Source organism: Danio aesculapii, chromosome 21 (genome assembly GCF_903798145.1).
Source record: "Danio aesculapii chromosome 21, fDanAes4.1, whole genome shotgun sequence".
In the NCBI taxonomy this organism is placed as follows: domain Eukaryota; kingdom Metazoa; phylum Chordata; class Actinopteri; order Cypriniformes; family Danionidae; genus Danio; species Danio aesculapii.
Window position 1 is genome coordinate 23642422 of NC_079455.1, and position 16022 is coordinate 23658443.

The following is a 16022-nucleotide window of genomic DNA, read 5'->3' on the forward strand; positions in this document are numbered from 1 at the left end:
TCAGTTTGTGAACACAAAATGTATTTGATCACTGAACTGAACTATCTGAAGGAGTCATCAATATTTTGCAATTGCAAAACTACTTTACATGCAATCGGGGGCAATTAAAGTGTGTTTTCAATTTATAATGTATAGGTTGCGTTACAGTTATGCCTCACATCAACACTATAATGACTACTACTATTATTTCAACCTGCGGAAATTAAGAACTCATTTTAAATAGGAAACGGTTGTGTTTCTTTTGAGTACAGACTGATTGAAATGCAAACTATCCACAATCACTCTTTGGTTGGTCTTCTGAACTATTGAATATCATTCCCCTATCATCAAATCGCTCTCATATGACCATTACACTATAGGTAGATGGCAAGAACTGATGCAGGCAAATAGTCCACATGCCTACTGAGCATGAATGGTCAGGTATCATAAGTTATGGGCTATATAGTGAGACTTTTTCTGAAACACAGTAAAAAAAATAATAATATGGCAATATATATATATGGACAATGAGTGTTTTCATTATAAAGTGTCATTTACAAATAATTATCTGCCATTATATTAATAACCAAGGACCACAAATTTAACTAAAAAAATCATCTATAAAGAAAGACCTCAACATGTTGGATGATTTGAGGGCGAGTACATTAACAGGAAATGTTCATTTTTGGGTAATCTATCCCTTTAATATTCAAAGCCAGTATGCATACTGCATAATCATTTCCACTGGCATTTCTCTGATCTACCCAGCAAAGTGAATTGTGCATTAGTATGAGTGAGTGTTTAATTGTCTTACCCCTGTCGGTGTCGTAGAGAAAGACGAATCGATTCCAGTCATAGTGGTCCAGCAGGCTTAGCAGGGCCCCTCGTATGGAGGGCCGCAGCTGTAAGACGAACTGGCTCTCGCCCTCAGTGGGGAAACTGGGTGTGATGAGGGAGATGTGCAGCGCCCCGCAGAACGATGTTAGCGTGTGAACCGACCTCTTGTCGTACAGGCCGAAAATGGCGAAGACGCCCCGTGAGTACTGCGAACAGACTGCAAAGCACAACAACAAAGAGAAAGAGAGAGTTAGATGCTTAAAACATTAATTACATAAGTCCCGAGGGAGTGCTGAACATTTACTTCACTTTAGAGCATTAGGACTCAGCTTACGTTAGTGATCCTGAGTAGGGCTTTTCCGTAGGTGTTTGAAAAATTAATGAAACAGCCTGGGAGATTCGTCCAACACCTGAACAAGCGCATTTATTTTCTACATGAATTCGATTACCAGGTCAACTCATTTCTGCACCGTAGTACGGAATGTTACACAAGAGTGCAAATTTCTAATCAGCCAATCACATGGCAGGAACTCAATACATTTACGTAGGCATGTAGACATGGTCAAGACGATCTGCTGCAGTTCAAACCGAGCATCAGAATGAGGAAGAAAGATGATTTTAGTTACTTTGAACGTAACATGGTTGTTGGTGTAATGGTGTGGGGTATAGCTTCTAGGCACACTTTGGGCCTAATAGCACCAATTGAACATTGTGTCAACGCCACAGCCTACCTGAGTATTGCTGCTGACCATGTCCATTCCTTTATGACCACAGTGTGCCCATCTTCTGATGGCTACTTCCAGCAGGATAATGCGCTGTCATAATGTGTGAATCATCTTACACTGGTTTCTTTAACATGACAGTAACTTCACTGTACTCAAATGGCCTCCACAGTCACAAGATCTCAATCCAATAGAGCACCTTTGGGATGTGGTTGAATGGGAGATTCGCATCATGGATGTGCAGCCGACAAATCTGCAGCAACTGCCTGATGCTATCATGCCAATATGGACCAAAATCTCTAAGGATAATTTCCAGTACCTTGCTGAACCTATGCATTGAAGGATTAAGGCAGTTCTGAAGGCAAAAGGGCGTCCAACCCAGTACTAGTAAAGTGTACCTAATAAAGTGGCCAGTGAGTGTAAATTGTAATTTTTGAGATCTACGATTATGTTTTACAGGATAATTAAGTTAATATTGTATATTACCAGAATATAAAATATAGATAATCTCTAAATGTTGCTGTGGGTCGATAACCTATGTAGCTTTAGAAATTCTTATTTTGTCTAAATTGACATTTTATAGTTATCTGTTTGAGTAAAACAATATTTTAATTTTGTTCTGCAAACTACTGGTGACATTTCTTCTACATTTAAAATCAAAATAATATTTTTAAAGCATAAATAAGTGGTCAGAAAAGTTATATCAATTTTTAAACAACACATTAACAGTGCGTTTGCTTCAGAAGAGTTAAGAAATCAATATTTCTCTGAAAGAAAGAAAATTTTGAAATATTGACAGTATTTTACTTGAAATAATCTCAAACCTTTACAGAATAAAACAAATACTGACATTTCATTCAAACACATACTTCTAAATCCAGTAAATCAAGAGAAACTTATTATTTTCAATTGATATAACGACATATATTCATGATACAGAAATACATTGCCTCTTTGATTTAACATTGGAAAACTACGGGGTGCTTGCTTTCCAAATGTACATTTCAAAAACACAGCAAAAGCAAATGGAAAATTGGATCAGTTCTGTGGACTTGCTCATTATTGAGTCAGAGCCGCAGCAGTGAGAGCCAGCGGTTTCCAATACACACTTTCTATGCTGTATGATAATGAGCTCCACGCTGCTTCTCCCTGTGTTTCTGCAATTCGGAGAAACTTCAGTGACTGCCGAGGAAAAAACGTCTGATCCACTGCCTCCATCTGAACAGAGTAGTTAAGCAGAGCCGTCTCTAACAATGTCTCTCATGTCTGACAGTCCTGCAGTTATTGTCAGTTTTCCCCTTTTCATATTTCTTTCTTGCAGCAAGTCCGACTTTGAAGCTTTAACTGTGTTACACTAATGGAAAATCCTCCTGGCTTTGATGATTTTCATTTTCTCTTTCTCTTCCAAAAAAGACATGTCAAAACGAACAACGCGCATTGTACTCTTACTGCTTTTTTTCTGTCATTGTAAACAAGACGCTCATTTAATCGATGGTATCATAATTACATATCGCTAAACGCACCGCATCTGAAGGGTTTTGTGGTAGTTGGTTATTTTAGTATGATTCTGATTGACACTAACATGTGTGCGAGTGTAATTGTGGATTATTAGTGGGATCTTATTGTGCTGTAAGTATAGGCTCTTTGATCATGGATGTGCTAAAAGCTGCACAGGCTACATCTGCTTCAGACTGGGGGAAGGGAGAGGAGAGACACCTGGATCTGACCATGGGGAGCATCAATCCTACTGAGAACACAGCCTACACACACACACACACATACTTAAATATGTGATATAAAAGGGCTCTCGATAGGCATAATGAATTTTAAACTGTTCAGGCTGTACATTCTGTCCTCTTACAATTAGGCATGGGACGATAACCGTTTCAAGGTATGGAAAAGTCAAAGTTTTAAAACCTTGTCTAATATGTCCAAAATATTCTGCTATACCGTTCCTAAGGTATGTGTAAGTTATTTTATTTACTTTTTTTTAGGACAACAGCATCTCCAGCAGAAAAGGTATCCAAAGATGCAAATTCAAATGGTAAAGAAATCAGTGTTTTAAAACCTAATGAAGAGGGCAGAAATCAATAATTCAATTGAATTATTTAGTCTGACATGTTTATTTTTAATGTTTCTCAATTAAAATATATTGCGCTCAAAGGGGGAAAAGTTTTAGTTTTTTCCCCAGACATATAAAGAGAACTTATTTTTAAGCAGTAATCACAATCCCATGATATTTTTATCCAAGGTTATCATTCTGTCAGAATCTTAAAGCGACCCACCAACAAACACTCAAAAGTACAACACTCTCACTGAAAACATTGCCTTTTTTCATATTCAAAATACTAAGCAAATAAGGTATTCCATGTTTATGGAGACTGTTCATACAAAAGGCATGATTTAAAACCTCTAACCCTAAAGGTGCGTGTCCACTGCAGCATTTTTATTGCAGAAACAAGAGCTAAGTGTTTTATTTCTTGCCAGTTATGTTTTATAGTTGGAGAAGTGTTCACAGCTAAGGATTTTTCAAAAAGCGCCAGCATTTCTATAGCGCAATGTGTTTTCTTCAGTTCAGCACTTCAATGGACACTAGACACAGGTCAAAGACATGCACTATAAATGAATTAAATAAACTAAATTGGCCATTATGTATGTGTGTGAATGAGAGTGTATGGATGTTTCCCAGTACTGGGTTGCAGCTGGAAGGGCATCCACTGTGTAAAACATACAGGTATGCTGGATAAGTTGACTGTTCATTCCACTGTGGCGACCCCTGATGAATAAAGGGACTAAGGCAAACGAAAATAAATGAATGAGTTTGAAATAATATATGACTATTTTTTTATTTTCATCATTATTTATTTTCAAGTACATGCTAGAAATCACTGCTCTAAGAACAGTAATGCTTGGTCCTATTATATTTATAAACCACAGAAACCACACACAAACACACACACACTCACACTGTCATGTCCTTCATCATCTGCACTCCACCAACTATTTTGTCTGCGACCTGCATACCAAGTCACATTGCCAAAGGCTGATGTTTATCCTATCAGGGAGAGAAATAAGATTGCAGCAGATTTTTCACTCGGCAGTCGCTCTGTTCCACCTGATTTGCACAGTTAACCCTCTTTTGAATGCCGCTGAATACATTCTCTCACAGCGCATGTCAAAACACAGTCCCAAATGAGTATCTGCCACAAAAATTAGCACAAAGAGAACAGCATTGTCTCAACTTCTCCAATTTTACTCTCTGTTTCCTGTCATCCCAATCCACAGTGCTAGGACAAAAAAAAACAAGTGTATGCCAGCATTCACAACACTGAACTGCACTGATAATTCTTAAAAACATGTATTTAAAGGTGCAGTAGGCGATTGTCTTCAGAAACAGTTTTTGTTGTGCTGATTGAAAGTCTCCTCACATTCCAATAGTGATTTTTAAAGTAAATGATCTATTTATATTCTGGATTAGGCATATAACAAAAAAATGTTCATCCAATTAAATATTGTCGGACCAACAAATAACCTAATTACAACAGGTATCTCAAACTGTCTGTCAACAAATTTAAATTTCTGCTGAGCCTCTTTAAGCAAACAGATACGTCACTCGCGCGTGCACATGAGGCACGGATCAACCGCTGATGGAGAGACGTCATCAGGGAAACTCTGCATCAACCTGAACTTCTTTCTGAAAGACCAACGTGGCCTTATATGCATGAAAACAAAGATTGTTTCTGAAAGGGCTTCTGCCAAAAAATGCAGAATCAAAAGTTTTCTAAATCCTGAATTAATATTGGAATTACTTTTGCACGCTGGATAGAAATGATGTTATGCAGTTCAAAACAACGACCTGAAGGGTGACACCACGGCTGAAGTATTTCTTTTAGACAGGTAAGTTTTTTAACTATTTTAATCACGCAAAGCTGATGTAGATTGTGTTCTTGTTTATGAATGGGTTTATATGCACAGAAATGTTCTTCAGCCACTGGTTACTTTCAAGTTTATGGAGTACCTTTTACAGCATCAATAATATAGTCGGTTAAATAGACATAAGCATTCGTTTAGTTGTTCAAGTGAAAAAGGAGCTGAAAACAAGCGATGTATGAGGATCAGCGAGCACAATTTAAAATGAAAAGTCACTCTGTCTGTCTTGGTAATGTAAACGTAAGTGTAATGTAAAAAGATGACAGAGTATTTCTGTTTTTATCACTTCTTTTTTTCTGATCTAATTTTTATTTAGTTTAATAACAAAACATAGGTAAATCGTGCTCTTCCGCCTAAGCAGCTTTACTGAGGTGAAGTTTGATTTATATTCACACAATTGTTCAATTTTGAACAGTGACAGCCTGTACAGTTTTGGGGAAATAGAATTCCTGCACTCGCTAGCCTGTCAACAACTACACTTGATAAAGTCTCCATAGAGTTTTCTAACTGGTGAATGACATAATCTGTTATATCTAATCACAGCACCTTCGCACGTTCATGACTTAAGGAGGTGTGACTTTATTTAATTTTGTAAAATTTCTAAGCTATTATGCTAATGCTAGCATTCTAGCAGATCACCTACTGCACCTTTAAAAAAACATGTATCTAGAACAAATTGATCAAATTTCTGACACTGTTATGTTGTGAAGATGGCAGCCTGCATTAGGGTTGGTTTGATAGACGATGCCATTGTCCATCATCGATGTCAGATAGATATCACAATGCTGAGGCGGCATCGCGATCCTCTGCCCTGCCCCCATCGCAGCAGCAACCCGCTCACGAAAAATACACACTTAGGCCACGTTTACACTAATACGTCTTAGCTATAAAACGGCATTTTAGAATGAAAACGATCCACGTCCACCATACGGTTGGTTCGTTGCTGTTGGTAATGCACCTTTTTTACTAAGTTTGTCATTTGCCATTATAATGACACAGCTCACTCTGCCTATTCATGCCAGAGTCCTGCGGAAAAAGTGATTGACAGGTGGTAACTTGTGTGTAACTTAACTTTATTTATTTATGATTTGGTTATGGGTAAAACAAAGACCATGCGGGTCAGGTAGTTGAAACGGTAGGCTACAAATAATTAATTCATTATGATTGAATGAATTATTTATAAACAATTAATTCACCGCCGCCTATGACGACGATGCCATCGTCCATCGCGATGTTTCACATTAGACATTGTGCGATGCCAAATTGTTCGACATCGCCCAACCCTAGCATGCATGTTTAAACTTGATCTCTCATTCAAAATATTAACAGAAATCTATGCACTTACTCAGAATAAACAACTGCAAACAGTTTTTTTAATCAATAAACAAATATGTGTAAAAATGAGCACCACAGATAGGCAGCCCTTTAAATTCAAATGAGCAAAGTATTATATTCCTATTGATATTTGACTTTATTTGTACACCTGGGTGTTGCGGGACAGGAAATTGTTCAACCATGGCCTCCTGTTTCACAGGGGTATAAATATGAAAAATGAGTTAACACACAGGCCAAACTCATTTAGTCATTCATCACAATGAATAAAACCAAAGAACTGAGCAGTGATTTGTGATACAAATGTTCACAAAATGGCAAGCCGCTTTAAGAATATAGCACTAGAAAATAACACAGAAAACTCCAATAATAATTATGTGTTATAATTCAGCCTAAAAGAGGACAATAAACTATCCATCAGAATGATGGTTTAAGTGCTCAAAAAACTCCAAACAGATGAAAACTGCAGAATTTAGCTGGGTCAGAAAGTCTCTAAAACTACAATCAGACATCACCCACATCACTACAAATTGCTTAAAAGAGTTTCAAGAGAAAAGGCCTTTACATTCGTCCAAAAAACAAAGCAAAAGATCAAAAGGTTAAGCATTAAAGACATTTTTTCCATCCTTCTTTGCATAAATTTACCAAGGGTGTCAATAGGGTGGAGAGCACTGTAATTAAAAACGTCTAGTCTTGTTATTAAGTCTGTTTATTTTGACCATAATAAATGTAGCGCCGTTGAAGTGTGGTATAGGATGCTGTCAAATACATCAACACACTCTGTTATGAAAAATAATGACTGTTCAGCCTAACTTGTGGTTTCCTCGTTCAATTAATGAAATGCTTGTCGACTGATCCTGACATGGGCATGAATCCACAACTATGACAGCTGACAATTGCTGAACTGCATTGCTGTATAAACCCACACATTTCCACACAAGGTATGGGATGATAACAGTTTTCAAGTTATACCGCGGTTTGGAAAATTTTCTGCTATTCCGTACTATGGTATATGTAAGGTTTTTTTACATTTTGTTTAATGTTTTTAGGGTAACAGTATCTTCAGCAGAAAAGATATCCAAAGATGCCTTTTAAATTGTAAAGAAATCTGTTTTTGAAACTAATGAAGACAGCAGGTCAATGATTCATTTGAATGATTTAGACTGACATATTTACTGCCCCAAAAAAATTATAAATGTTTCTAAAAATAAAAAATATTCTGTTCACAGGGGAAAAAAACTTTTAGTTTTTACCCAGACATTTAAAGAGAACTTATTTTAGAGCCATAATCACAATACCATGAAACCGTGATATTTTTATCCAAGGTTATCATACCGTCATCTTATACCGGCCCATGCCTAATCCACACACACACACACACACCAACAGTAATCTTTATGGGGACTTGCAATAGATATAATGAATTTTATAATGTACAGACTTGAATTCAATTCACCTTTATTTCTATAGCATTTTTACTATGTAGATGGTGTCAAAGCAGATTGACATAGAAGATCATAGTAAATTGAAACAGTGTCAGTTCAGTTTTCCGTATATGCATATTCTATCCCTTTATCTTAACCCTACCACAATTCACTGCCATTGCTATACTTGTGGGAACATTTGGGCCCAATCCCAATTCTATTTTTTATCCCTACCCCTTCGCCTTGGCCCTTAAAGGGCTTTAAAATTTAGCCCTAAGGAATGGAACACCACTACAGCACCAGCACACGTCGTCATATGTTGTTGCGAGCTTGTACTTCATATGAGATCAACAATGGCGACTGCTATAGTTATTCCGATTTTATTATTTTTTGGTATTTATCTTCAGGAAATCACTGAAGGCAATGGTATCATGTTATCATAAGGATATGATGTGGCAATAAGATCATAACTGTACTGTGCATTAACACCGTGGCCATATTCATCTATGTAAACACAAGAAAACAACCTTAACTTTATACCAGACACTGTAAAAAGCTCATTCCCAGGCACTAGACTTTTCTGACGGGGTATTCGAGTGTCATCGAGTGTCAGATGTGAAAATATGTTGTGGGACTGCTATACAGGAGTTATTATTATGGATTATAGATGGCGAAATTTAGCGGTTTTTAATTTAACGCTTTTTAAAAAAAGCATAACAGTAAAACACGAATGCGGTTATGAATGTATTAAAACACAAGCTTGTTTGTCATAATATGACAAAAAAAAAATTTAATTAGTGCATCTTCTGACTTCGTGTGCAGCCACACTTCCGTTGTACTTGGTGTATTCTGAGAAATTTTCTTACCCCTTGGTTTCCAGTGTGGTCCTGAAAAATTAGTTTCGAGGGGTATCTAGCCCTTCTCCTTAGCCCAACACCTTCAAGCTTAAGACAATTGGGACACCCCTACTTTGATAGTGTTAGAAGAAAAAGTGACACGAGTACACATCCAGTACAATTTATGAATACTAATAGACACTGTACTGACTTTCTATTTAAAGCCTCTAAACGCAATTAATAATAATAAGCAAACAAATAAAAGAGAAATTGAGACTGGTAAATAATAAATATTAAACCTTTTGAAGCCTATAAATAAAATATTTTGTATTTTCTAATACATTTAAGGAATAATTTTCTTTTTAAAAGCAGAGAAAAAATTAAGATATTTACAATGACAGCTTCAACCAACAGTATTAAAAATAATAGGACCCCCTTGATACCCTAGTGTCAAACGCATCATTAAAAACAAAGGAAATTAATTTTTTCAGTAAAGCAGAGGTTTTTCATGACCAGACAGACAGGTATGTGGGGGAAAGCACAGTTACATTTCAGACCTCGTCTTGATCTTAAACGTGTTTCAGTCACACTTCCTACATCTGCAGGGCTGGATAGCTACTAAAATCACCACAGATATCCTTGGGGAGAGAGAAAGTGGGGGTTGGGGGAGGTAGTTGCGCTAAAGGGGACATGGAGGCTGCTTGTAGCAATCAAGGCTGCAATTACGTTAGCAAGATTCGCAGCAAACGCTCCTCCAGTCCAGCAACCCCCCTCAAACAACCCAAACTCCAGCTTAGCTGTTTTCCCTGTCAGGCTGACCTTTTTAAAGGGACCACGTCTGTTTAGGAAAACAACCCAAGGTAGGTTTTATTTGACATTATCAAAAAGCCACAACTCAAATGCCCTTTGTGTGTACTCAGGATACTGTAAACACACCGCGTTTCAAGCAGAGCCGGATGCTTCCCCTAAGGAATGAAAAGAAGGGTTTGTTTTTAATTGGCTAGGTTTTTATCAAGTTCTTTTGGTGACAATGCAGCTCGAAGATTGGCAGATTTCCCACTGCGATGGTCCATTTCTCGACGGCCCAAGCTACAAATGACCCCTAAAGAGCCTCCATCAACATTCCACTCAAATGAGCAAGCAGGTCAGTGCAGTTTTCCCGCACTTCCAAAATCAATGAACGTCTGTGTGTGTGTGTTTGTGTGTGTGTGTGTGTGTGTGTGTGTGTATGTGTGCGTGTGTGTGTGTGTGGTTTGTACAATCCACATTCGGTTTTATGTAACATCAAATTCATTTAAAGTGACAGTACAACTAAAAATATAATTCTGTCATTATTGTCTCATTCTAACCTTCTGACTTCTGTGCAGTGGTGAAAAGAGTACAGATAATTCATACTCAAGTAAAAGTACCATTACTTGCCTAAAAATGTAGTGAAAAGTAAAAGTATTTGTAAATATTACTCAAATTATGAGTAAAAGTAGACCTTTCAAAAGTACTCAAGAGTAATGAGTAGTTAAAGGCAGATGCGTTTACATGTCATTTGTGCATATGTGTGTAAACATAACATTCTGTAGTGCATTTAGTTATTGCCCAGCAGGCACACAATGTCATAAGACGTTAATACTAGGTTAGATTTAGGTCGCGATGTCAGGTGAGCAAATTCAATGTCTAGCCAGCACCAAAGGACGTTATTTTGACGTTCAATAATGACGTCAAATGACCTTGCTATTTGGTTGATTTTAGGTTGTTAGAACGTGACCAAAATCCATAGTCAAAGCAACATCTTAAACCAACATCATATTAAATGTCAAATACTGATATTTATTCATTAGGTATGGCAAACAAAATCTAATGTCTGATAGACATCATAGTGGTAACGTCCCCCCATCGCTGGGGTACAACATCAATCTTACGTCATGTTGACATCTTGTGCCTGCTGGGTGTTCAAGGCCATTTCGGTGATCATACAGTAAACATTCGTCATCTTCTCATCAGTGACATGCATCTAAACAGTCTCTGGGTCAATGAGTGTAAAAATTTTGGACATCTTGGACACTTAACACTTCCAAACAGTTTGCTGCAATTATAAATCGCCCATGTCTTGAGGTAGTTCATTATGATGCGATTTACCTTCTATGTGCGATTCGATTGGACAGGAATCACAGGACTGATTTTTCTAATCCCCATAGACAAGAAAAAAATTAAGTAGTGACTGCAGGTTGAAGGAAAGTAGTGGAGTAAAAGTACAATACTCTCTAAAAATGTACTCAAGGGAAAGTAAAAGTACACATTTTTAAAACTACTTAGTAAAGTACAATTCCTGAGAAAAACGACTCAATTACAGTAATTTGAGTATTTGTAATTAGTTACTTTACACCACTGCTTCTGTGTAACACAAGCACCAAAAAATAAATTGTTTTGTCAATTAATTTAAAGTCCAAATAATGGACAATTTTTAAACATAAAACAAGAAATGTTTTTAAAATATATAGTTTCTATATTGTGTAATATTGTATATGTTTAGAACAGGAAGGTGAAATGACAGCATTTTCATTTTAGATTGAGCGGCCCCTTTAATCTAATCTTGTAATGTTTTTTAAAACCGAACCAACTAGAAAGGACATTTACGACATGCTTAATTCTGTTAAGGCTCATAGCCAGGAGCTGGACATCACCGATAGCTAGCTTGGCTATTTTATATTAGTGTTTCAGGTTAGCAACTGTGCATCTGCGAAATGAATGACTCCCAAAGGCAAAATAAACCAGCTTTTGCTTTAATTCACATGATCCATACAGGAATCTGGAATGAAGAGATTATGATGCAATAACGCCTCGCAGGTCTTGCCTTCTAACCCTGCTAGTCAGGCACCCAGACAGCCTAGCGTACGTGAAGGGGGCGAGGAATAAGCACAGCTCGGCTGCCTCCTGATTCTATGTAAACCATGAACTGCAGAAAAACAGATCCCGCTTTCCGCTTCACGCATCACTGCCGCTGACAGCTTCACTCGCAGTGCGCTTGACTTCATCTCCCACAATGCCTCTGGGACAGAAAAGATGGATTAGGTTTCCCTGTCTGCCCGGTCCCTCTCCTTCAGACCAGAACCTTAAAGATTATGACAAAAAAAAGTGAAAAAATAAGGCAAAAAAGCAAGCCCTCCATAATGGAGAAACCAGCGAAGAGGTGAGTTAAGGTGAGGGGGGATCTTGATTTCAGTCTATTTTAAAAGCGAGTTTGACAGCGATAGCTCTTGTTTGAGTGTGGGGGGCATGAAGAGCATCCTTCATTGCATGACTGCTTTATCGATACTAATGGCCTATCCCATCCTCTGGTTGCATGAAGAAAACTAACCTTTCCAGGGGCTAATCTGCTGCCTGTCACGACATAAGACATATGGATATAATCACCACAGCATCTGCTTGCTGAATTCTAAGGCAACTGGTTGAGTTAACATGAGAGTGGTTGTAAAATCATTAATTTTACCAATTTTCTGTGGTCATATTAGTGAGGTTTTAAGGGGACAAATGCTCAATAGTGATGTATGAAGCACAATTCATACTGGTTATGCTCTTAAAAAAATGTTGGGTTGCCATAACCCAGTGGTTCTCAATTCCGGTCCTTGGGACCCCTGCCTTGCACATTTTGTACGTCTTCCTTACTTAACACACCTGATTCAGGTCATCAGCTCATTAACAGAGATCCATGAACTGATCATTGTGTGTCAAATAAGAGAGACATACAAAATGTGCTGGGCTAGGAGTCCCAAAGACTAGAATTGGGGATCACTGTCTTAACCCAACAGGTCAAATATGAACAAATTCAACATCGGGCTATTTTCATTCATTCATTCATTTTCTTTTCAGCTTAGTAACTTTATTAATCAGAGGTCGCCACTGAGGAATGAACCGCCAACTTATCCAGCATATGTTTTACGCAGCGGATGCCCTTACAGCCATAACTCAGTACTGGGAAACACCCATACACTCTTGCATTCACACACATACACTATGGCCAATTTAGCTTATTTAATTCACCTTTAGCGCATGTCTTCGGACTGTGGGGAAAATGGAGCACCTGGAGGAAACCCATGCGAGCTTGGGAAGAACATGCAAACTCCACACAGAAATGCCAACTGACCCAGCCGGGGCTCGAATCAGCGGCCTTCTTGCTGTGAAGCGACTACTACCCACTGAGCCACCGTGTCACCCGCTATTTTCTTTAATTAAATTGAAATGACACCTTTCATAAAAATATGATGTGTTTTACACCCTTCTGGTTGATCCTGATAACCAGCTGATACTAGATAATCACTTGATATTGATTATTGGCTAATAATCACTGCAAAAAAGACCATACATAAAATGTTGGAAGAGCAAACATATTTAAGCTGAACTAACATTCCTGCTTGGGTTTAAGAAAGAAGAAAACATCAAATTAAATCAGCAAAATCATACCTTTAAGGGCACCCATTTTACCCCTTTTACAAATGTAAGATAAGACTTTGGTGTCTCCAGAACGTGTCTGTACAGTTTCAGCTCAAAACATCCATCAAATTATTTATTATAGCCTCCAGAATCTGCCCATTTTGGTGTCTGATGATTTTGTAGCATGTGGCTTTAAATGAAATTGAGCTGCTTCTCCCCGCCCGCCGTTCCCACATGCATGTCTGCTTTTCATCATGCGTTACGTCAGATAAACAGCACAATGACAGAGGCAGACTTCAATACTGAAATACAGCTCATTCGTCAAAAATATCAAGTAAGTTTATTTTATGTATTTGTGGTGGAGTTTATTCAAGTCTTTCTGAAATGATGAGTCTCACACAAATGCTGTTTGCAGTACACACACACACACACATATGTGCACGTTGACTGACAGCATGTGGCTGTGGTGATTATAGTGGTTAAGAATTTCATAGCGATTTTACTGTCTTTATTACAAACACACTCGGTTTTAAAAACGTTTTAAACTCATAAAACGTATAAAAATAAATTCACAGAGTTGTAACAAATATTTTAATCCCAGTTTATTTGCAAAAAAAAATAAAAAAGTTCTGTGGAAATGTGTATACATGTTATTATAAAAATATGGTGTCTGTCAATCAATTCGGTGGGCGGGAAAAACTACACTCCTACGTCACGTTGCGGTGGACCTCAAAATCAATGGGATTTAGGTCATATTTTAACGTCAGGAAATTTTTAAAAAGATACTTGTTGGGTTTATATCACTCCAATTGCTTAAAATCAAGATCATGATTTTCTCACGATTCTATAGAAGTTAAATAAAGAATATGAGTATAGATATTAATGGGCTATTATTATTGTTATTTCTCTAAGGGTAGGTCTACTGTTGGTTTAAATGCAAAATTTTGTATAGACTTGAAATGGTGGACTTTAAATTTGTCCTGGTCATTATTGCACAGTAGAGTGATGACATCAGAATACAACTATTCAAAATTCTGATGTTGAATTATTATGTTTGAGACATATGCTTGCAATCTGTCATTGACAACAATATTAGACAAATTTTTCCACTGGTAAGATCAGACATTTGTCATTATCAGATTGCCTCATGCATTTTATTCAACATTATATAGGCTAGAGTAGTTATATTGACACTGTTAAACATTTATTCTCATGCACAACACTGTTCGCTATGAAAGAAAAACATTAAATGCTTGTCATAGTCAAAACTTTAAAAAGCGATATGATTATTTAAATGATGGCCATGCTTTCGGTTTCATTTTCACTGCTAAGTGTGGTTCATACTTCCAGCGCGGCTCCCAAACGATCGCTCTGTGCCACAAACTGAATGTTATTTACAACTTTATTAACTTTTATTCACAGTCTATGCAGGTTCTGTTCACTAAAGTAGACTTCATTTACAGACGTGTGCCTGCCCTCTCTATGGTAACAGCTTACAGTCAGCTAATGTAATTTCGCGGCCACAAATACATCATTAGATTAAGACAGAAATGACATTTTGGGTGAATTATACCCTATAAATACAGTATGTGACACTTTCAACACCATTTGGAGGTGTCCACATTGCTGACCAATGCATGTAAAACAACGTGAAGATTTGTGTGGCCGCCTTTGCTTCTCTCCTGAACTTTGGGTTGAATCAAGATCGAGATCCTTTTTTCATTAATCGTGCAGTTCTAACTCCAATATGACAGTGGACACACTATACCTACACACAATTCTGTCCGCTTATATCTTACAAAAGTGGATTTTCATCATAGGTGCCATTTAAAAATCAACATTCAGACTGGACTAACAAACACAAATGCAGCCAGTATTATAAAAGTTAAAAGTTTTTAAAAAAGTTTTAAAAGTTGGAGTCAAAAAAAAGAACAATTCATGTATTACTTCGAAGAGCGCAATCAGAATGTGTCATAGTTGTTGGTGCCAGATGGGCTGGTCTGAGTATTTCTGAAACTGCTGTTCTACTGGGATTTCCTTGCACAACCATTCGCAGGGTATTACAGAGTTTGGAAAAATAGATCAGACAGCATCAAGGTTGTAGCAGTTTAGTGAGTGGAAATATCTTGTTGATGAACCAGACTTACAAAAAGGCACCAGCAACACAAATAACCACTCAATGCAACCCAAATCAGCAAAAGAACATCTCTGAACACATGAAACCTTAAACCTTGAAGCAGATGAGCTACAGCAGCAGCAGATGAAGAGCACTACAGTTCCACTGCCAGATAAGAACAAGAAACTAAGGCTACAAATCACGCACAGGTCTACTTAATCTGGACAATGGAAGATTGGAAAAGTGTCAGAGTCTTAATTTCTGCTGTGATATTTGGATGATCAGAATTCATCTTGCTTTGTATCAACTGTCCAGGCTGCTGCTTGTGTAATGGTGCGGCTGCCATGTCTGTCTACCTGACTTGCTGAGCATGTCCATCTCTTTATGACCACAGTGATACCATCTTGCAATGGCTACTCTCAGG

At 37.6% G+C, this 16022-nt stretch overlaps 1 protein-coding gene across 4 annotated transcripts in view; it reads right to left on the reverse strand.

Annotated features, from left to right (window-relative positions):
- Positions 1-16022, reverse strand: part of gria4b (glutamate receptor, ionotropic, AMPA 4b) — a 160634-nt gene that overhangs the window by 73088 nt on the left and 71524 nt on the right. For all 4 annotated transcript variants that reach the window (XM_056445797.1, XM_056445796.1, XM_056445798.1 and 1 more), the window contains exon 3: positions 794-1033. In XM_056445797.1, the coding sequence (XP_056301772.1) occupies positions 794-1033 (240 nt within the window). The remainder of the gene's footprint in view (positions 1-793; positions 1034-16022) is intronic.